This window comes from Perca fluviatilis, chromosome 15 (assembly GCF_010015445.1).
Source record: "Perca fluviatilis chromosome 15, GENO_Pfluv_1.0, whole genome shotgun sequence".
Taxonomy (NCBI): Eukaryota; Metazoa; Chordata; class Actinopteri; order Perciformes; family Percidae; genus Perca; species Perca fluviatilis.
In genome coordinates this window covers 23,403,661-23,427,848 of record NC_053126.1, presented here as the reverse complement: position 1 = coordinate 23,427,848, position 24,188 = coordinate 23,403,661, and the positions used below count along the sequence as shown (strand labels likewise).

Here is a 24,188-nt window from a genome sequence, read left to right as displayed (position 1 = left end):
ACAACCCCCCACCCCCCTTACCCAGTTCTCATCCTGAAGCCAGAACGGCGGTTCTGTGTGGAGGTCAGACAAGATCGGGGTCAAGCCTTACGCTTCGAACATCACTTTCCTGAACATGTAGAGGGATTATTAACATGGAGAGAAGAGTGAGGTCACTCTGTGCTCTGCAGATGTAATGTGTACATCTGCTGCCCACTGTTATACACAGGAGGCAGGAAACATCACGACTGACAGTTTGTTCTGCAGGAGAGCTTGAGCAGATTAGTGCTTGATTACATGCTCTCCCTGTTTATGTTATGAATAATTTTTTTTGTTGGGGAAAAAAACCAGTGTGCTGCCCTGTCGATTCTGTTCCCTATGGTGCAGCTGTTGAAGTTTTAGTCTTTGGATTTAGTCTTTGGATTTGAGTTGCAAAAGATTCAACCCCTATAAGAAATAATTTTTTTTCTGGTAACATATTGTAGATTGTATATTGCACCTGCAGAATACCACTGTATGCACATACAGTGTTAATACATAATTACATACCTATTTTGTGTGGAAAAACTGTGTTCAAACTAACAACTGCATTTTAAAAATTGTAGTCAAGACCTGACAGTTTCCAAAATAGTAAATAAGTTTCTTATTTTTATATTTATTTGTTTCTCTTGCTTCTATATATTTTGTAGAGCCATCTGGTGGTCATACTTTGCATTTGTTACCTGTGAGTTCACTGGCTCCTTGCTCAGGTATCTGCAATGATCAGGTGTTTGTATCTACGAAAGAGGAACCTGTGTGCTGAGGGCTACAGCCTGAAGAAGGCTGTTTGTGGGTTATTACACAGCTCTATTTTTAAGGCACAAACAATTTCAATATGAAAGAGCCATTTAAATAAAGGCTTTTAAACCTTTTGCCAGAAGAGTGCCTTGGAACTTTAATAAATAAATCACTTGTGAATCACAGTTAATTTTCTTTTCTAAGATTGCTATTTCACCTACTATACCCACTATATATATATATATATATATATATATATATATATATATATATATATATATATATATTATATATACACACACACACACTTTTTTTTTAGCCAAGTTTCCACTTCCTTTGTGCATTGCATTGCAGGACAATAGCATCCATCACCAGGACACTCACACACCAAGTGTATTTTTTTTAAAGTACACTTTTTCTTTTAAAAGTATACTTAATTTGTATTAATACCTGCTTAGAATCAGTGTGCATTATAGAACTGGGACACAGCCTTAATTTTGCACCATAAAAAGGTGCTTAAAAGGTAAAACATTTAAAAAACAAAAGGGAGGACATGCACAGAAAACATTGTGTAATGAAGTTGACTTTTTGTCCATGTCAGTTTGTTAGTGTGAGTTATTGCTTTATTTGTGCTCTGTGTGTTTCCCCCCTTCGGTCTCCTGAAGACTTTGTCTGGGTCATAGTTCAGCCTGCATCTCTGCTTCTTCAGTCTACTCCCACTGCTAACATTGCTAAATGCTGCCCTCTGCTGTCCATCACTCTCACAGTAATCCCAAACACATGCACTACAACAAGAAGTACAGATGCAACTGAGATACTAAAGTGTCACCTTCTCACAAACACAGGTTTTTAATACCTGCAAGCCCCCCTTCGATCATGGCGTGCTTCGTCATGCGTCACCAGAGATGATAAACCAAAGGAGTTTGCTGTCCACCGTGATAATCCCGTCTCTGATTCCTGATACTGTAATATGTCCAGATTGCATGTTCAACTAAATAATTTTAATTAATAATAATAATAATAATAATAATAATAATAATAATAATAATAAATAATAATAATAATAATTTATGTCTTTCAAATGTTATTGTCTTGTGGTTGATAAAGTCTTGTGCTGGCATCAGTGGCTTTTTTAGTCGCGCTCTGTGGCCTCTATTTAGCCAGATGGCTTCCTCCGTCAATCCCCACTCACAATCAAGATTAGGATTACACCACACACACAAAAACATGCACTCAGATACGTCACATGCACAATAATTAATGTTCACTTGCTAGCAGATGATATAACACAGAGTCTGTCCCAGTTGCAGTTACAACTGAAGCTTAAGTTATTAAAGGGAGCCATTGATCGCAAAAAAAAATTCAAGGTTGGCGGAGTGGCGCGGATTAAAGTATTTTTACCACAAAGCCACGTATCGACGGTGCTCATCTGAAACAGAGAGGTGAGAGACAGAAGCGAGGCAGGGAGGATGAAGGGAGGGAGGGAGGGGGGACAGTAGGGAGACAGATAGAAGAGGATAGAGAGGAAGAAAGCCCTGCGGTCACCAGGCTTGTTTAGTGTTTCTCAGTCTGTGGCAGCCGTCGGTACCTTCCACCTTCCCTTCCTCTGAGACCTGCGACGTGCTTGTTCTTCGAGGGCCTCAGGGCCGCCCAGCATGAAGCAGGAACCATGGGCTTTTTGGAAAACTACCAGGAGATCGACCCTGTCACTTTGAACCTTTGCATCCTCATTGCCAGCTACGTTATCTTGCTCCTGGTCTTCCTGATATCGTGTATCATGTATGACTGCCGGGGCAAAGATCCCACCAAGGAGTACGCCCCGGACCCGGTGCCGGCTCAGTCTCCCGTCAGGCTGGTGGTGTTGCAGAGCTCTCCAGCCCCGGTGGGACGGTGGGACGCGGCCAACATGATCACAACCTACCACGAGCCAACGCACTCGGACTTCAGGGAGAAGAAGAGCACGATGGTCTGAACGAGACTCAGCAGACTCACCTTTGTATATACCTGACTCTTTTTTTGTATTTCTTTTTTTTTTTTTTTATATATATCTCTCCTTGTTTCTCGCTGGGACAATGCTAGGATTTGACCTACACAGGACCAGACTTGCACGGTAAGGGAGAGTGACATGTGCTGAAGTCTGTGTTGTGTATGCATGTGAAATCCCTCTTTATCTGAAAGAGCTGAAGCCAAAGCCTGCAGTCTGCGCTGGAGAGGAAATGTCACAACTGATAAAGCACAAGGAATAAAGAGGTCATTTCTGTTGTAGGATTAGGGTTAAGGTTAAGAAAACACAGACAAGTGTTATTGAGGAGAAACGTAGGGTTAGATTAACATCTTTGACTCTTTTTAGATTTTAAATGAGGCACTTTAAGACAAAAAAAGTACTTTTAAAACAGAAAAATACTTGTTGCTCCTTGATGTCTTTGGACTTTGTTCCTCTCCAACACATCGATGAAACTAACTAACCTACTTTAACTACCCTATCAAAATCAAAGGTGCATTGCTCTTGATTAGCTGCCAAATAGGGATTAGTGTTCAACATTTGGTTAAATCTGGATAGACGGTAACCTCTTACATAACTCGAGGAAGTGTGATGTGCACGGATGTGGTTGTCAAAGCGTCAGAGAGATGGGTGAAAGCTCTTCGATCAAGCGACAAAGGTCCTGACCTGCAACGTCTATACATTCTTATTTTCAGATGTGCGTCTTTGACCACCCCACGCACACAACAGGTCGATGTTAAGCCTTTGACCGATTCAGTGCTCCACTTACCTGCCACTATACAGGGACAACTATGGCTGAAAGTTGACCTGCTGTTTATCTGGAACAGTTCGACGGGGATAATGAGCAGATAAGCAACGTAAAGAAAAGCTTAAGCTTTGAAAGCTTTTCCTTTGTGTCACATATCGCTCATATCACTCAAGTGCAGTAATGGTGAATCACATCTGTGGAAACATGCAAACAAAGTTTTGTGTAAACAAGAATGAATCACATGATAGCTGTGTTTGATAAGTAAACGGAGTACAGTTGACACAAAGTTGCAGTACTGTTGGTTTACACGGCCGTTCTCTCAGTTCAGGGTGAATGAACTCACCATTAAAGGCCTAGACCATACGTACACAGATCTTTTTTAGAAACGCAGCTTTTCTCTTTTGGCTTTTCATCCACACACAAACTGCGTTTTAGGTCACTGAAAAAGGATCTTTTAAAAACTCCATCCAGGGTGAAGTTTTTCAGAAACTCTGTTGACGTGTGCGCTGTTATCTCATTTTTGACGCGTCACAAATGAGGCGACATTTCGTGCAGTGGCGGATGTGACCAACTGTTTTTTATCCCCAACAGGACTTTTTAAATGTCAAATGTTTACACATGAATGGACAGTTACCCATTATTATACAGAGGAACAGAGGAGTCTGAATGCTTTGGAGCGAGGATGTGTCATTGCAGCCAGGGAGCCTTCCGGTAAAAGCTTTTTCAAGGCTTCTGATTGGCCAACATGGCTTTAGGGTTAGGGCTTTTAGGGTTAGGGTATTTGGACAGAGGTTTTGTTTTTAAACAGTGCTTGTGTGGATGAGATTTCTTTTTTAGAACAAAGGGTTGGGGTTACACATATTTAAGATTACCCATGTACGTGTGGACTAGGCCTAAGTCTTGATAAGAACTTGTTATGATCGATTTCTCCTCTAATACACTCAGTATTTATTATTTCAATGGCATCTGCAGTGACTTCATTTTGATTATATTCGGAATCTGCTTTTATGCTCCTTCCGGCTCTGTCCAAACAGCTTTCCAGGTCAGTCATTGTAAAGGATCTTCCGTGCAGCGCTATGCAGTAATCAGACTGATTGGCTGGCCTGTCAGAGCAGTCAGAGGGTCTGAAATCAAAGCAGGGGCTTCTTCCAAGCAGCAGATTAAATGAGTTATCTGGATACATGTGTTGAGTGAAACCCCAAAGCCTGTCAAATCAGAAACAAAAGGAAACAGGAAAAAAAAAAAAAACTGCCAGGTTTTACTCAAGAAAGTCATGGAGATAAGTCATTGAACAGGCCTCTTGGAAAAGACCTCAGATTGGAGTTTCATTCAGACAAACATTAAATGGAGTCAAAATAAACCCTGTTGGTTGACTTTAAACTCAGTGGAAGTTATAAAAGATAGAAAGCTGGAGGCCACAATAGGGAGTGTACGATATTTTATATCATATACTGTGTATGTATTTGATGTGAATGTCTCAAGTTTCAAACACTTTGCTAATAAATCAAATATAGAGCATTTGATTTTTTTTTTTTTTTTACATAGTTTGTCTTTGTATTCAGATTTTCAGCAAAAAAAACGGTGGTTCTTTGACTCTGCCCACTCAGGTTTGCGGATCTATACTAATGTTTTTAGCCTCCAGGAACAAATGTATGAATAATGTTATTATCCAAATCAGAGATCATAAGGATAGGGAGATGCAGGAAACAGAATTTTTGCTGGTTAATAAAGAAACGATGTGACCTAGCAGTATGTGATTATTCAACACACTGTGATTACAGCTTTCAGTTTGAGGCTGCCAGCACTCAACAGAAATAGATCTCATAGATCTGAGAACTCTCACAGTGAACATGGACAGAAACCTGGAGCTCAGTGTAATCCTGCTACTTCAAAGAAATGGGCAGAAAATGGATCTCATTCATAGAATAGGTCAATGGTATTCTTTGTAAAAGAAAAAAAAAAGATGGTAAATACAGTAATTAAGACAAATCACATCTTATCATCTTTGAATGTATCTGCATTTTATATGTTTATACAGACCATGACATTGCTGCTACCTCTTGGTTTAGGATCCTTTCTCATTTTAATTTCTCACACATTATGCAATTGTAGTAAAGACTGACCAAACAGTCACAGTAATTATCCGCTTACCTCCGTCCCAACCCTGCCACTTGGTATCTAACCAGCCAGAGGAATTCTTCTTTGAAAGAATGGAACATGTACCATATTTAGCTTAACACCATGTGAAAAACTAAGAGAATGACCCAATGTCTAGGACCTGTTTGTGTAGCTAAAAATTGGCTGCTATTAGTATGTGACAATGATAGTACTGCAAACAAAGTATGGAAACATAATTATCTTTCATTTCTGCTATGAAATAACACCATTACTTTCACGACTTCCTGCACACAAGTAAATGCAACATAACATCCTTAGTTTTTACGATTACACCCTCATCACTCAGAAGCACTTGCACTGCTGTAGGTGCAGGGAAGCTTTTTCTCTGAAATTTGAAGTCCAATCGTTTACTGAAACATATCATCATACTTTCCTAACCCTTATGTTGTCCTTCGGGTCACCGGGACCCATCCAGTTTATTTGACGTTTTGTATTGGCGTGGCGTTGAGCAATGTTGAGGACAACACAAGGTTAATAAAGAATTAGACCTGTATCTTGGCTTGTCAACACAACTGACCCTGTAAAAGATACCAAACAATGGGCCTCATTTATGAATGTTTATTTTTATTTCTCTTTAAACATTTTCAAAATAAAGAATTATAAATTTTTCTCTTTGAACATTTTCATAATAAAGAAATATATTTAAAAATAAACTGTTACATTCACCAATATGACGAATGAGACGCAGTTTGATCTATTATTTATTGGCAATTATGTCTACATATTTAAATATTATTTTGGGATTATTACTTGGGAAATGTTTGATTGCTATTATGATTTTCATCGTTGCTGTCACTATCATATTGGATTTCAATTTGCATGTGGGTATACATGTTCTGACAGAGGCACTTCTGGAATATTCTTTAAAAAGCGATCAAATTTAAATACAGGGAAAGGTTTTAAAAAAAATAAAAAATAATGGCAGCTTTTGATTTTCTCTGCAGTACTCAACCAGATATGAACACACTGCTATAATAGAAAATAAATGATCCTGATAGTGAAATAGTTTGACAAAGCATCAAAGCAGTGGACTTCTGTGTGAGACTCTGAGGTGTAACATGAGTACAGGAAGGCAGCCATGTCTCAGCGCACTCCGTAATCCTCAGCCAGAGGCACCAGTGTGCTTTCCAATATAGAGCACACTATAGGCTCAGCTTGTTAGCCGCAAGATTACTTGCTCCTGCTGACCTGAACACGCTGTTTAGTTTGTGGGACATACACATAGTGTCCAAATCGCAAAATGTATAATTCATTTAACTTGCACAAGGTTCTTTTCACTTTGTAGTTTGAGTGGACATATTTTGCTGTCAATACTTAATTGATTTTTTTATAAATTGATTTTTCTAATCTTTGTTGTTAAATTTTCTGAAATTCTGTAGCACCTTCTGTTGAAGCCATTTTTTTTTTTTTTTTTTTTTAGAAGTAGGCCTATTGACGTTGAGTTTTTTTTTTTCTTTTATAGTTGACTGGAGGTGAATTGGGTTTCATGCATTCTAGCATGACACAGTAAACCAATTATAAAGCAGTTCCTCCCTGTGTCACACGTGTACATAAAGCCTCTTTTGTTCTAAGTTCGTCCCCCCTACTCTGTATATCTGTCCTACAAGGCCAGTAGAAGATGCAATATACTACAACCCATACATTTGCTTCAGTCCTCCTCCAAACAGGTGTCTCCATAGTTTGGAGTATTTACCTGTAGAGCATTCTGTTTGTTTGTGTTCTCAGTGTGAAATTGTTTATGATATCTAAGCAGCTCAGGGGTAAAGATTAGGACGCTGAACTCCACGTCAGCGGGTGACAATGAGGTTAAGCCAAACAACAAAAGCATGTCTGACCTATGACCACTGACTTATCGGCTGATGAGATATTAGTTTCAGAAATTGTTGCATCCAAACTTTATCACTCCAACCAACAATACAATATATGGCGGACATGGGGAACTTTTTCTTTGTAGTGATCATAAGAAACTTTCTGGTGAGCAGGAGATACTTTTCTTGTGAGCACACGAAAGTATCTCATGCGCAAGAGAAACCAATCTGAGTCAGAATGGCTGCCGAGGAGGATGTATTCATCTTCCTAAAAAAGGAAACAAAATGTACCTGATATTGTCATCAGCAAACAATGGGGATAAAGATGATAAGGTTACTTTTAACCAATTTCATGCTGTGAATGCGAAATATAACTTTAGTCAGATAACGCTAACAGTACTTTGAGAGCATAATTTGGCTAGCCTTAGATTTGTTTCTCATGAGTGCGAGATACTTTTACGTGCTCATGAAGAAAATGATCTCTTCTTGTGCATCAGAAAATATATCGTGCTCACGAGAAAGTTTCTTGTGTGCATCAGAAAGTTTGGCGTGCATGCCAAACTTTGCTTCTTGTGAGCACAAGATAAAAATAAATATTCCCCATGTCTATTCAGGGGTTCCATACAAATGCTCACCATAAAGTAAAAATAATTTTTATAAAAAAAACAACAACAAAAAACCCACATTCAATAACCCTAACCCAAATGTGAGGATTTGTTGGAGGTCAAATTATGAATCATTAATAAAGAAGAGCTCACTCTTCTTTAACTGAAACACTAAATTTACTCCAATGGATGAAATGAAATGCTGGTGATACATGAATATGCATGCATAATTGACAGACCGGTTCTGTTGTTATAGGCTATAGTTGCATCTGCTGTTCCATATTTTTCCATAAGATTTCAAGTCCCAAATGGGTAAAGGGAGGAATGCAGGTCACACAACAGAAAAAGGGTAACTGCAAAAAAAAAAAAGAATAAAAAAAATAAAAAAATAAAAAAAATAAAAAAGGCTGCACCATCACAGCAGGGAGACAGCCTGCCAACTGAGCAGCTGGCTGATATTTATGTGCTGTGGCTTGATGAGGTACAGGTGTGGCTTGATGAGGCAACGAGGGACAGGTGTGCAGGGAGGCGCATGTGGATCTGGAAAGCTCCGTGATGAATGCAGAAGGATAGGAGGGTTGGCATGAGAAAGATTCCCATGTTTACAACTTGCAATTGTTTACATCATTGGACAACTGAAAGCAGTTGTATGAGTTGGTTTTGTAAAGGTAAAAATATTGTACAGGGTAAAAATAGAACTATATTCATTAGATCAGGGTTTGATGGTACACCCATACAGCTGTTTCCACTTTTTTTTTTATCTAACTAGACCCCTTCTGAGGACTGTGTGAGTGTGCACAAACTCAGTTTGATTGACAGGTCCCCCAATCCTCATACTAGCTTTGTTGCACCTGTGAAGGCAGAAACATTACTTGTTATTGTGTTTTTTTATTTATGTTTTTTTTTTATATACTCGTTATTGTTCTAAATTGGTTCATGGAATTTGGTGACCTCAAATATTTCCCTTATCATTTATGGATAACTATCTAATTTTGTTTTATTTCTAGATGACCTAACATGTCCACACATCAATAATTGTTTTTTCTTTTCCTAAAAGAAATCTAAGAAATGCAAGAAAGTGTGGTGAAATAGGAAAGGCATGCTTGAATTTGTCCCTCATATAAGCTTCAATGGCAGGATTTAAAAATTGTCAGGACTTCTTTATTGGTCTTGAGACATGAGCTTGCCAGACCACCGTAGCCGCTTATTTCTGCCTGATGTAAACGACTTGAGGCTGCATTGGCTGCTGCTAGGATAACATACCCAAATCTATGACCAACCTGTTGCAGTCGTGTTGCATTGTGGGTAATGTAGAAACGGCTTTGATGGTTGTGGCAAGAAGGGATACAGCTATTGTGTTTAGCCGAGAAAAAGTGAGCGTCATGCGGCAACAGCTATGTTTAGGCACCAAAATGAATAGTTAAGTTTAGGAAAAAGATCATGGTTTTGGCTTTAAACACTCCCGAGGAACGAACATGCTTTTCCTGGGTGAAAGTATTCAAATTATATTATATTATATTAGATTTTGCGTAACTTCCGGCTGGAGCTGTATCCCTTTTAGCCATAACCGGTTTTAATAAGGAATGCATCGAAAAAAAAAGACTAAATCTTTGGTTCTCTTGTTCCGATTTTTATTCTTTTTTCAGTCCATCATGAGTCAGACAACATAGGAGTGCTAAATCAGTGCAGGGCCGTTTTATTCTCAGTCTGTATGATGCCCACATAGTCCTGTGAAGAGGTACAATCAGGCAAAGAAAGTAAAAACACCTGGACCATGAATGTGTAAGGGCTTTAGTGTATTACATTCTAAACTTAAACCAAATAATGTATTCTGATCTCAATCAAAAATATAAACCATAACCCAAATCCTCCACATATTACCACTGAAAAATATTTCCTTCAAGTCTTGCTGCTAATCTCAACATAAAGAGACAGGGGTAGTAGCTGTTAACTGATACAGCTGCGTGATTTGAGAGTGTGCAGGTTAAACACCAGAGACAGTAATCCACCACCAAAACAGAGGAGGTTAACAGCAAGAATCAGACACAGACAGGGATTGTTAACAGCCAGGACAGAATGAAAGATATCCTGAGCTGCTGTGACACGCTGCCAACCTGCAGCTCTCAGGTCTGTATCACATTAGAGGTGTTAGCGTAGCAGCGTGTGGAAAAAGCAGACTGAAGCCAGAAACATAGAGACACTGTGCCCTGATGTATGGCCTCTGGCACTGACCCATTGTCTGTGCTAATGTCCCTTTTAAAACCCCACTACACAATGAGCTCTCTCTTTGTCTGGATCAATCCCATTCTCTGATCTCCCTGGTACAGTAACTTCTACGTGTACAACAAAGGCCCCGATACCTTTATTTAAAATAATTAATAATATTTTTTTAATTAACAATAAAAATTCTTCCATGAATTTCTGATACATAAGAGACCTATCTTTGTAGGTCACTGTTTCTTATTCAAGAGACAGTGGTAATCTGTATCTGCTGAAACATAAAACATTCTTTATGTGCCTTTAGGATAGGTTGGATGTAGAAAACATTTGGAAAAGAAAACATAGCCTACTCAACTGGTTACTAGCTTGTTGTGTGCAGCAACCGAGTGCAAAGCATGAACGTCATTAAGCCTGATGATTGCACTTTGGTCTTACGTAAATCCACTGTTATATATACAGTAAGAGTCACTGATCAAGTTACAGTGCTCTTATGTAACTGAGCTGTTACATTGTGACACTGTGTGCAGTTCACTGTCCAACTGTGTCACTTTGTCGGCTGTAACAGACATGACTCCTGCTATACCAGCACATTTATAAATGTCCCTGTCCATGATACCTATGTCAGGAAGCTGTGTGTGATATCTGTAAAAAAAAAAAAAAATAGTCAAATTGTGAAGTTATTATTTTAATTACAAGATTAATTAAAGCATAAGCTTTTTAGTTCATGGGGCAAGCTGTTGACACAATCAGTGTGGCCATCCTCCATCTGAGAGAAACTTCTACATAACGTGTGCTATCACAGAAGATGGTGTATAATACTGCATGTACAAAATCTGCCAAAAAGTGGAAGGATTATGAGATTCAGATTTACTGAGTTGAGATGATGTTAAACACTTAACTTTTTTACAATTTAAAAAAAACAACATACAACATAGAGTTCACAAGCTGACATGGACCTTGCTATGCAATGTTTGTCTAATCTGATCTTTCAACTTGTTCAAATCTTATCAATGATCAAATACGCTGCGAATTAAGATATAAACTGTATAAACATTTTTTTTTATTGGATAGAAGACACAAACAATGTGGGTACCACAATAGGTCACCCTATAAAGGGTTTATAAGTTGTAACTGATGGCTTTATTAAAGGTTAATATAACATTTACTTATGCTTTGAAGATTAGTTATTAACCATTACTAAGAGCTACGTTTTGGATTAACAGGTGAGAAATCCTGTTTTCTTGTTTTTACTTTTCATTTACAAACTTTTTTTATTATCAATTCTACAGCTAGAAAAATGTTTAATTAATTAATTAATCAAGTGTTTTTACAACAATTAATGGCATGATGGAGAAGGATTTTTAATTTAAAGGTCTTATTAAATATTTATATAAGATCTATAAAGTGGAATGATTTATCAACCATTATTGAAGCCATTAGTTACAAACCCATTATAAAGGGTGCCATAAAAGGTGGTACAAACATATGAATGGACAGCAGTTTTGCACTGACTAAACATGCAACTATAATCAGGTCACTGAACATCACAACAAACACAAACCACTTCCTACAACACAGAGACAATGTAAAGAGTTTAATAGAAATTATGTATGCATGCATTTATCTACATGTTTATTTGTTATTTTCTAAAGAATATCCTCACTGTTTAATATTTGCATATTGAGAACGTGGCTGTCACGCTCTTATACGGAAAACCTCCTTTCCATCTCATTGGCCAATTCGCCAGTGGTCTCGCTGCTCATTGGCGCACACCGCAGTCATTCAACATCTCACCACTGGATGGGCGGCGAGACACAAAAAGCAATCATTTTCTGCTCGGCTGCTCAGCGGGGAGTAGCTAGTCATTGACCGGTGGAGCTGCTTGCTTGCAGGGGGCTTTTCGGTTTGTCCTGACTGCCGCTGGTACTTATGGATATTTCTAGCTTAAAGAAGAGGCAGTGAAAGAGCATTTTTACAGAATGGTATTAAGAAAAAGGCTAAAATGGTGCCTTTGTAGTAGGAGTATAGATGCTGCCGGTGCCTTGTAACGTTAGCTGTAACGTTAGTGAAAGTTAGCTAATGAGTAGCACAATGTTAGCTGACTAGCTAATGCTGGGCCTTCCGTTTCCTTTGGTTTGTCAGAACAGTTTATTGTTTTATTCTCCCCTTTGTAAACAGGGCTTCGGAGCTCTTTTGTTTGCTGGCGTTTGCTGATTTTTTTCTGTGCTTCATGTGGTGAATAAGGCCCTGAAATGAAGAGAGTAAACAGCTTTCAGAGGTTTGTGGAATCTAAAAAATGTCACTGTAAAAAGCTGAGCTGTCAGGCTAAGATTGCTGACATTACTTGCCCATTTTTATGGCTTATGTGTTTAGTTAACGCTACCTCATTCTTTGTCCGTTAGCATAAACCTGTTGTCCTTTCAGGTGGAGTTACATGATGTTGAAGTTGCTGTGTAATTATACAGTAATTTCAACTTAATGCATAGGAAAAAAAGTATCGTCATTTAACTTTGACACTTATAATAAATAATAATAATCATTGATCAAGCAAAACTGCAGCTCATTCTCTTGTTTCAGATTTAGGAGGATTTGTTGCAAGACACTTTAACAACCAAGATGTCATCATTGGCTTTGGGAAATTGTGGAAATTTAATGTTATTGAGTAAATCATCAGTATTAATACTTGTACCTGTACTTTTGGAAATGGCAATACATTTAAAATAGTCTGCATGGTTATATATTATTGACTATTATATACTATTAACATTGTTAATAACGTTGTTATAAAATGTATCATTTTGGTCAAGTCATTACATCTCAAGCAGGTTAAACTCGGCAAAAATCAAAAAGCCACGCTCATTCTCCAAAAAATACAACTTCCTGACAGTACACTGCAACAGGAAATCAACTTGGGGCCATTTAGAATGTTCATGTTTACAATTGTGAAATGGTCTATAGGCGTACTTAGTTTCTAGGTAAAGATTATAGTCCATATTTATTTGCTCTGTTGATTGACTTGGCTGCTCTATCAGCCTTCTATGGTTGTTTATTTGTTTTATTTTTTATTTGTGTGTGTGTGTCTTTCAGGTTTATGAACAGGCGGGCCTCAGCTAACTGCCGCTACCAGCCCACCCGCTATGAGCATGCTGCAAACTGCTACACCCATGCAGTGAGTGGCTTGAATTATTCATTATTTGATGTAGATGATTTTTTTTTTTAAGCAATGTGTTTATTCATTTTTCATTGTAATTACACCTCCCCCGCCCCCATCCCAACCCACAACAACATTTCTCTCTCAACCTCTGCTGTACTACAACAATCAAAAAACAAAAAGCAAATGATATGAGATATATAAGTAGCAGCTCCCATATGTCTTCTTCTTTTACAAACCGGTCAAATGGCCTCCAGATTTTCCCATACACCCCCCAATTTGCCTCTCAATATACAGTTTATGTCAGTCCCTCCATGGACATACATTGCGCCATATTCTTGATCCAAGCAGCAATTGTAGGTGCCTCCATGTTCTTCCAGAGGAGATATAGTCCTTTTTGCCTGTAGTATAGCAAAATCAATACATTTATATGCCTCAGGGTTTCCGATTCAGATTTGTTGGATACAGGTGCAGCAAAATGTAATGTAGATGACTTCATCTCAAATTCAGAGTTGCTCAGCCTGATTATCGCTCTGAAAATATTAGAGCGTGGTAGAATATCTCGTCCTGTACGTTGCTTTTAATGGTTTTATTCCATGTGTGTAGCTCCTCATCGTGCCAGCCTTCGTGGGCATGGCGTTGCTGCATCGTCTGTCAGACAACGGCTGGGAGAGGATCACAGCCTGGGTGTACGGCATGGGCCTCTGTGCCCTCTTCCTGGTCTCTACTGTGTTTCATATCATCACCTGGAAGAGGAGCCACATGAGGTGAGGAGAATCGCGATGACGAGCCACCATGTTGGCAGAGAACCACGACATGTACCAGTACCAGCTGTCATAAAAAAAATAAAAAAATAAAAAAACATACACACGTAATGGACAAAAGAGCGAGGGACACAATCATTCCTTTTGTAATATTAAGTGTAAAAACAATGATGTGCAGTACAGCTGGACTGTGATTTAGATGTTTGGAAGTACAATATCAGTGTCCACTCTGAGAACAACAACAATACATCGATGCCTCGCTGTTGACAAGGATATTTTCATCTCTTTATGTTCATTAGCTTCACTCTGGCTGGGTGGTGTTTTTGGCGTGCTGTTATTTGGTTTTCAAGTTTCATGTTAAAAAAAGTTTGTTTCTGTTTTTCTCATTGCACACTGCGCTTAATGAATGAAGTCATAAGTTGTTGTCATCTTTTGGTCTTTTATGCAGCAGAAACCCTGGGAGTGTGTATATGTTCAGGAGAAAAATAGCCCTTAATTATTACTTTTTGCCTATTCCCGCTGTTTCCTACATTGGTAGATTTGTGTTTTCACTGTGGTTTAAATGTTGTTAAAGGCAGAGCCTTCTTCACAGATGCATGCTATTGGACTTTTTATTGATACCTTTTTACATTAGTGCCAATACCAAAACAGTAATTGTTTTAAGTACCTTACTTTTAGAGATCTCTACAAACCCTTTGTTAATTTACAGTAATTACGTTCCCAAATGTTAAATGTTGCCTTAACACAAGCAGACATAAATGAATTAAATGAAATACAGTTCAAATCAAAATTGACATAAGTTTTGTTTAAATGAATTTGATCAAAGAGCAGTACTAATAATACTAAATAATTCAGATTCAGATTCTTTTACCAGAACACCAGTGCTTTTCCTTCAATGCCAAGCCCAAAACCTTATTTTAGATTTACGCTTCTATGGAATACTTGATATTACTTCCTGTGAACCGGAGCGTTTTTCCCTGTAAGAACATGCAAACAATGTTCCTGCTTTGCACCACTGTGACTTTGAGTAAACAAATCACCTGTTTGTTTGTTTCAGGTCCATGGAACACTGTTTCCACGTGTGTGACAGAGTGGTCATCTATTTCTTCATTGCTGCCTCCTACACACCTTGGTGAGTGTCACACAGACGACACTCAATACTCTGAGGCTGTGGAGTCGTAAATGACGGCCTAATATAGATGCTAATGCTTTTTTGTTTTCTTGTGTCTAATCAGGTTGAACCTGCGTGAACTGGGCCCTCTGGCAGCACACATGCGCTGGTTTGTGTGGCTCATGGCTGCTGCTGGAACCATATACGTCTTCAACTATCATGAAAAGTGAGTTCATTTAACCGGTGGATCCCCCGGTGATTGTGCATGTATGTGATATTTTGAATTTAAACATATATCTGTTGGGAACTGTCAGAAAGTCTGTGACCATAACTACCAGTAATCTAGATGATCTATTATAACTGTGCAGCACCTTTTTAAAATGAAATAAAAAATGTCAATCTTAAACATAATTTTTGTTGGATGTTAACATTTAGGTAACCAATATATTTTAAATTAGAAAAGAAATGCACTGCAAAAAGGCACTGGTTCTTCTCAAATGTGTATTTTTTTGTAACTTTCGTAGTCTTAAATTGAGTATCTGTGATATTTTCTGACATTGTAGTTAAAACCAATGAGAGAATAATTGAGAGAATAATCGACAGATGAATCCATAATGAAAACATGAAAACAAAGAGTTAACCGCAGCCCTATAACAAAGAAGGAAAAAAAAATACATTAGCAACAAAAGGAATACAATGAGAGAAAAAGAAAGCAGAGTCCATATTATACAAATGACTTACAATCCCAGTTTTCAACCATCCACCATAGACTCACTAAGAAACTCTTAAGTGGACACCCATGGGTCAGATTACAGAAAAATAGCTTGAACAAGTAAAAAGTCAAAAATGTGTATGGTCTACCCAACTACTCCTATACCTCTTAGATTGTGTATGAGTTTTAGTTTGAGCTAAAGCCATATGTGAAGTCCTGATCGGTTTAGATTCACTAGATGAGTGGATGTTTGATCAGTGCTTCATTTCATTGTTGGTGTTCAGTCGCCATGATGAGCCCGTCCTGAGTGTTAACACATTCTGTGCCCTGAGCGGTGCCCCATGCACGACTTGGCTGCCAGTGTCCTCATGAACTGCCAAGAAAAAGAGTCTGTAAACACAGAAACACATATTTCTTTTCTGGTATAATTATTGAACAGATTTCTTTTCAAACAAATGCCCGTGCCTAAAAGGTTCTTGAATTTGCATCCCACTGACCGTGTCGGTGACCATGTTGCGTTTATGTTTGTCTTTACAGGTATAAAGTTGTCGAGCTGGCCTTCTACTTGATGATGGGTTTTTTCCCTGCATCAGTCATGACATCAATGGTAATATTTACATTTATGAATCTATTTACAGTCCCATTCAGTTTATTTGCATATCCTTAATCATCACTTCTTCCGCCCAGTGGGCCAACAGGCTGCCGCAGCAGGGTGGACGTGTTATGAATGGGTTTCACTTCCTCTTCTTGTTGAAAGGGGTTTTCAGAGGGTTTCAGGGAGTTCCGCAGCAGAAGGAGGATTCATTTAATCCATTAGTTTTATTAATAAATGTCGTTACAAGTGTATTATTTTTGGGGTTGTACAAACTGTAAATATTGGTTCTAGGAGGTTTTGCAGGAAACGTACTGCTTTATGCAACCGAGTTTCAACATTTTCAATCTGTGTTTTCATTTCTGCTGCCCCCCCCCCGTGGTTATAATTGATACAGCATCCTTGTTTCCCACTGAAACTATTAAGTACAAACTACAATACGTTCTAATGTTTACACTGTACCCGTATGGCATTTATTTTACAGACAAATTATTGCACATGACTATAAAAATTTTTTTTTTTTTTTTTCCTAGGGTTATAACCTAACATTTTTTTTTTTTTTTTTCTAATTAGCTTATAACGCTAGTCGTCGGGGCATGGGTAAAGTAAAAAGAAATCGCTATTTCTATACTACTAACAAGGCTCAAAATAGCACCACACTTCAACGGTAGCATAATGAGGGTCCCTACACGTAAACCGAAGCATTGCGAGCTTTGTTAAGTGTACAGACAGTTTATTAAAAAGATAGATTATAAAGACATTAGTGTTTACTTTACCAGTGCCCCGACGACTAGCGTTATAAGCTAATTTGCGGTTTGGGCTAAAACTGGTCACATTCGATTAGCATGAAAACAGATCCCGGAGAACGGTCGACTCGGTACAGTTCATTTTGCGCCGGATTTGTCCTTTAATACACACCCGATGTACATATTCTTTCTGGACAGTATTTACTTCAGCTCCTGTTTTGTTACAGACCATTTCTCATTTATTTCTCCCTGTTTTGTGGATTCTGCAGAGCAACACAGAGGGCCTCCAGGAGCTGGCCTGCGGTGGACTCATCTACTGCCTCGGCGTGTTCTTCTTCAAGAGCGACGGCCGCATCCCCTTCGCCCACGCCATCTGGCACGTATTCGTGGCGCTGGCTGCGGCCGTGCACTACTACGCCATCTGGAAATACCTCTACAAGGCCCGCGGCGCAGACTCCCTCCTCCAGTTGTGACCCCAGCCGAAGGCTGGGCACCCGGTCCTGCCCCTTCCCCGTGTGCTTCTGAGCAGAGGCGCCTGCACACTGACTCCCTCAACTGCCCGCTGAAGCTGCAAACGAGTTTACGAAAATAGTGACCATAAATTGTTTACTTGTTTTTTCTAACGCGGAGAACAGATTTTTCAGCGTCTCCCTGACAAACAAAAGCTACTTTCCAAGCTGTTTTGTACAACTTCAGTCTAAAAAAAAATCTTGACAGCGAGGGAGGGACTTTAGACTTTTTACAATGAACCCTGGCACATTCATGAGTTTTGGGGAAATTTGATAACACTTTTTATTTTATTTTTTTTTTTTTATCGCTTAAAGTGAGTCACATTCCACATTGGAGTCATTTGTGTGTCAAAACCTGGAGATTCATCCTTTTCAGCTGGTGATATCAACACTGGGGATATCGAGTGAGGTGCTAAAAAAAATCAGCTCTTATCAGTAGTGGGGCTGGGTATCATTTGATGTTTCAGTACCAGTACCAAATTTATACTTTTTGATACAGTACTTTGCTTATGAGAAACATAAACACAAAAAAAAAAATTTCAATTAATAAAAGAAACCAAAGATCTTAAATGTTTTCTAAACACAAACAGCTGTACAAGAACAAGAGACACAGTAAAATAGTTTGGGGGGCAAAATTCGATTGAAATCAGAAATCTTATCCAAGAATGATCTACTAAACATTTGATGCCAACTTTTCATATTCTGAACCAAAAAGTGTTTTGAGGTTTTATACCCAGCCCTTGTCTGTGCTCTGCTGGTGCATTTTCAAGTCGGTAAGAAATGAAAGAAATGATAAGGAAAAGCTCTTTTTTGTTTTCCCATTTTCATTTTCATTATTGTTTTTTATTTTATTTTTTTACAGTGATTACATTGTCAACCCTATCTGATCCCCATCACACACTCTTGACCAATGCATGTTTTTTTTGTTATTTTTTATTTTTTCTGACCAGTATCCAAATACAGTCCTTGGTTTTCAGGGATCTAGTTTGTCCTTTAAGTATTTAGCGCCCCCTGCTGGTGTAAGAAGGCGATAAACAGCATTTCAGGGTGTGTGTGTGCAGGTGACACAGGTGAGTTGGGATTTAGTTAATGAGCCAAATGAGAAAATCAGGTCAGGTAATATGATGATGAGAAGATTTTTTTTGTTCCTACTTTCTTAAAAATGTGAACAGTGTGCAGTAGAGTGTGTATGCACAACCTTTGCACTGTAGCTCAGAAATACATTTCCACTGATTCTCTCTCTCTCTCTCTCTCTCTCTCTCTCTCTCTGTTTTTGACATGCACCACTAGGACAAACAGTGTTTCCTGTCTGTTTTTTGAAGCGGGTTTGATCAGTGGAGAGACTTCATGTTCATGTTTTTGTCTCATGCTGTTGGTTTTGTATATTTGCTTAATGGCTCCATCATTACCTTTCCCTCTTAGTGATGTATGAAGCTGAATGATTGCATATTTATTGATTGTGTCTCTTGTTGAAATAATTTCCTGAACCACTGTGTTTTGTAATGCTTGTATATTCTGTTGTTCGTTCCGTTGATTACGTGATCCTGGCCTTTGGGGGGAAAAACCAAAAAACAAACCCATCTGCTTCTTGTATGTCCCATTGGCTGTTAATGGTGCTGCATATACATGAATGCCCCTCCACTATACTGAATATCACCTTTCTAATGTGACAATAAAAAATGATAATGCCCCCCCTCCCACGTCTGAGCCAAAAGATCCTCAATTCATAATGTACTTTCTGTTTGTATTGACTTGTTTTCAGTGGGAATCATCAGACATTAATTTCCTGCAGGAACAAGAACCTTCCACGGAGTACTGTACTTTTTCTGATAGGATTAGAAATATGGACAGATATGTAAAACATACAAAGAGGCCTTTTGTCTAAGTATACCGTGGCTGCTGCACTGGCCACTGATCATAAGAAGGGTGAATGGTTCCAGTACCAGTGCCACCAAAAGTAATTTTAGATGCATCACATTGAGGAATATTTTTATGTGTATATATATAAATAAATCTCAACAAACCCATTTTTTAAAACCAAATTGAACCAAACTTCTCAAACGTCCATTCACGATTGGTCTTTCACTTAATCTGTTGCATTAAAGTGCTAAAATCTTTTACTGCTGAAAGACTGACGATGGAAACATTGATTAGAAGGCATCAGCCACCCACATCTCTCCCACAAACTCTTGGAAAGACATCAGAATTACAGAGGGATATTTTAGGGTGCAGAATTTCCCCATGAGCCTTTGTTTTCATTTGAACCTTTCCGAAATTGTCTAGGTTTCTTTTTTTTCTTTCTTTTTCTGAAAAGACCATTTGTCCCAGTAAGACCTTTACATTTGTGAATATACAAACCCCAGTTCCAATGAAGTTGGGACGTTGTGTCAAACGTTAACAGAATACAATGATTTGCAAATCCTTTCAACCAATATTCAATTGAATACACTACAAAGACAAGATATTGAATGTTCAAACTGGTATTGTTTTTTTTCTAAATATTCACTCATTTTGACACCCCCCCATACCATCAGGTGCTGGCTTTTGAACTTCAACAACAATAGTCAGCTGCAAATATGGCTTGACCCCAAAAAAATTCTAACAAAAGATTTTTCAGTGGTTTACAGTAGTATCAGATGTACCTAAAAACATACTAAAAGTTTACCAAAGTTTGACTTCAAGAAAGGCCCCATTTTCAAAATGGCGGCCGCCAGGTCCTTAAAAAGACCATTACTCCTTTGTATTCCTACTACACCATGAACACTGGTACCTTATACATGTTTTGGCCATTTAATATTCTAATTAGCATATTTGTATGATAAATAAGCACAATTTTTTTTATATATATATAAAATTGTAATTGTAATTGTAATTATAAAATTTCCCTTAAGTAATTGCATATTTCTCATATCATTTTGCCTAGTGTTGGTGGTTTCTGTCCATCAGCTCCCTTCTGATGAACCTCTACCACATCAGAGCCATCTCTTAAGTTTTTACAGCAAATGTGGCAAGTTTCTTGGTTTACAACAATATGACTCATGTTCAAAGTTGGAGTGTACGTTTTCCTCAAGCTAATCCAACAATGTCATCCTCTCTTAATACACTCACATTGTTGGCCTTTCTCATGTGTTAGAAATCTTTCTAATGTTCTTTTGACACCCCCATAAAATGACACTGAGCATGTGTCTGAGAATAAGACATTTGTGCTGTAATATACACTACCGGTCAAAGGTTTACACCCAATCTTTTTAGTTTTTTTATTGAAATTTGAGCAGTTCAAGTCCAATGAATAGCTTGAAATGGTCCAACGGTAAGTAGTTAACTGCTTGAGGTTAAAAAATAAGTAAGGTTACTCAAAACTGAAAAATAATGTACATTTCAGAATTTTACAAAAAGGCCTTTTTCAGGGAACAAGAAATGGGTTAACACCGTAAAGCTGTTCTGGAGGTTGATCAAGCTTTGAAAGTTGGTGCTACCAATTCCCACAGGTGTTCACACTTGTCTGGGTTACTTACAACCCCCTCTGTTTGTATAAAAGTATTGTTGGAACACACTGTGGTACCATACCCTCGTGAGCATTATTTGAACAGTATTGTACTGCAGAAAGTAGTATGTTGCTATAAAAATGGTGGGAAAAAGAAAATTAACAATGGAAGACCATCATAACACTTAAGAATGTTGGTCTTTCCTACAGAGAAATTGCGAAGAAAGTCAAGGTGTCAGTGAGTACAGTATTCTTCACCACCAAAAGGCACTTAGAAACTGGGGGAAACTCTGACAGGAAGAGGTCTACAGAATCAGAAGACAAGTTTCTGAGAGTCAACAGCTTGCGTGATAGGCGGCTCACAGGACAACAGCTTCAAGCACAGCTTAATAGTGGTCGTAATAAGAAGTCTCAGTTTCAACTGTAAAGAGAAGACTTGGAGCTGCAGGTTTGATGGGTCGAGTTGCAGCAAGAAAGCCATTGCTAAGACATCAGAATAAGAAAAAGAGGCTTGCCTGGGCCAAGAAACATCGCCAATGGACTACTGAAGACTGGAAGAAGGTGTTATGGACTGATGAATCAAAATTTGAAATCTTCGGTTCATCACGCAGGATTTTTGTACGCCGTTGAGTAGGTGAAAGGATAGTTCCTCAGTGTGTGACATCAACTGTCAAACATGGAGGAGGAAGCGTGATGGTCTGGGGCTGTTTTGCTGGATCCAGGGTCGGTGATTTGTACAGAGTGAAAGGCACTCTGAACCAAAACATCTACCACAGCATTTTGCAGCGCCATGCAGTACCCTCTGGTATGCCCCTAGTTGGTCAGGAGTTCATCCTACAGCAAGATAATGACCCAAAACATAAGTCCAAGCTATGCCAGAACTACCTTAGCAAAAAAGAACAAGATGGTGAGCTTAAAAACATGGAGTGGCCAGCACAGTCACCAGACTTAAACCCCACTGAGCTGGTTTGGGATGAACTGGACAGAAAAGTGAAAGCAAAGCCACACATTTATGGGAACCTCTGCAGCAGAGTTGGGAAGAGCTTTCTGAAGAATATTTGATTTCCGTTGTAGAAAGAATGGCACGAGTGTGTTCAGCTGTTATATCTGCCAAAGGGGGCTACTCTGATGAGTCAAACATTTAGAATACATTTTGGTTTATAAATTGATTCCATGATTTCTTTTTTAACTTAAATTTGTTCTATTCTTTCATTTGAGAGTACAATGAGACATTGAACTGCATGAATTTCAATTAAAACCTGGAAATACTGGGGTGTTCTAAAACTTTTGACCGTAGTGTACATTTTTTTTTTACCCACCACACGGAGGAGGGGTGTGGTGGTGGGGGGTAAAAGTAATTTAAGTTACTTTTGGGTGGAATAACTTTTACATTGAATGTCAAGTCTGTGTTTTAGCAAAAAAAGGGTATGTGTCCAAAAACGCATACTGAATAGGAGTTACATGACATAGGTTAAATCGTTTACATCTCTGATTCACCCCCAAAAAGATAAAACCTTACAGTTATCTCACAAAATGTATTCCATAAGTATGTCATCATGTCAGTGCAATTTAGACAAGTCCAATGGATTCATAGACCCAGAAAACATGGGGTTAGACACCAAGATTACTTGGCTAGGTCAAATAATGAAGGAGTTAGGATATTTTGAGGGCTTCCTGCCCATCTTGGACGCCATCTTGAAAATTACACTTTTATAGTGGTCAAACTTTGGTAAACTTTTAGTATGTTATTAAGGACACCTAATACTACAAAAAACAGCTGAGAAACCTTTTGTTAGAATTTTTTTAGGGTTAGGTGTTTTTTTTTCATATATGCAGCCGCCTACAACCTGGATGGTCCTTTTTGGACCGGAGGACATGACGTCCATGATTTCCAAAAACTATTTGAAATTTGGACTCGTCAGACCACATCACACATATATATATATATTTTTAAGATTATTATTTTGGGGCATTTTTAGGCCTTTATTTCCACAGGACATATGAAGACACGAAAGGGGGGAGAGAGAGAGGGAATGACATGCAGCAAAGGGCCGCGGGTCGGACTCGAACCCTGGGCCTCTGCGTCGAGGAGTATATATGTGCGCCTGCTCTACCAACTGAGCTAACCCGGCCTTCACTTTTCCACTTAGCGTCAGTCCATCTCAGATGAGCTCGGGCCCAGAGAAGCCGGCGGCGTTTCTAGGTGTTGCTGATATATGGCTTTCGCTTTGCATGGGAGAGTTTTAACTTGTACTTGCAGGTGTAGCGACAAACTGTGTTAACTGACAATGGTGTTTTGAAGCGTTCCTGAGCCCACGTGGTAATATCCATCCATCCATCCATCCATCTTCGTCCGCTTATCCGGTGTCGGGTCGCGGGGGGAGCAGCTCCAGCAGGGGACCCCAAACTTCCCTTTCCCGAGCAAGATTAACCAGCTCCGACTGGGGGATCCCGAGGCGTTCCCAGGCCAGGTTGGAGATATAATCCCTCCACCTAGTCCTGGGTCTTCCCCGAGGCCTCCTCCCAGCTGGACGTGCCTGGAACACCTCCCTAGGGAGGCACCCGGGGGCATCCTCACCAGATGCCCGAACCACCTCAACTGGCTCCTTTCGACGCAAAGGGCGGCGCGGCTCTACTCCGAGCTCCTCACGGATGACTGAGCTTCTCACCCTATCTCTAAGGGAGACGCCAGCCACCCTCCTGAGGAAACCCATTTCGGCCGCTTGTACCCTGGATCTCGTTCTTTCGGTCATGACCCAGCCTTCATGACCATAGGTGAGGGTAGGAACGAAAACTGACCGG

The 24,188-nt window shown here is 39.1% G+C and overlaps 2 protein-coding genes across 6 annotated transcripts; both read left to right on the top strand.

Moving 5' to 3' along the window:
- Window positions 1-2,414: 2,414 nt before the first annotated feature.
- LOC120574892 (small integral membrane protein 36-like) lies at window positions 2,415-2,760 on the top strand. Its single transcript, XM_039825397.1, has one exon. The coding sequence runs from the start codon at window positions 2,426-2,428 to the stop codon at window positions 2,726-2,728; it is 303 nt and encodes a 100-aa protein (XP_039681331.1). The 5' UTR covers window positions 2,415-2,425; the 3' UTR covers window positions 2,729-2,760.
- Window positions 2,741-19,602, top strand: mmd (monocyte to macrophage differentiation-associated). 5 transcript variants are annotated; one of them, XM_039825394.1, is made up of 8 exons: window positions 12,119-12,240; window positions 12,496-12,595; window positions 13,405-13,486; window positions 14,075-14,235; window positions 15,290-15,364; window positions 15,468-15,569; window positions 16,593-16,662; window positions 17,663-19,602. In XM_039825394.1, exons 2-8 carry the CDS (start codon window positions 12,570-12,572, stop codon window positions 17,864-17,866), a joined length of 720 nt encoding a protein of 239 aa, XP_039681328.1. In that variant the 5' UTR covers window positions 12,119-12,240; window positions 12,496-12,569; the 3' UTR covers window positions 17,867-19,602. The 5 variants fall into 5 exon arrangements, with proteins under 5 accessions (XP_039681326.1, XP_039681328.1, XP_039681327.1 ...); XM_039825395.1 differs by having other exon boundaries at window positions 12,202-12,220; XM_039825392.1 differs by lacking the exons at window positions 12,119-12,240; window positions 12,496-12,595 and adding an exon at window positions 2,741-2,866.
- The last annotated feature ends 4,586 nt before the right edge of the window (window positions 19,603-24,188 follow it).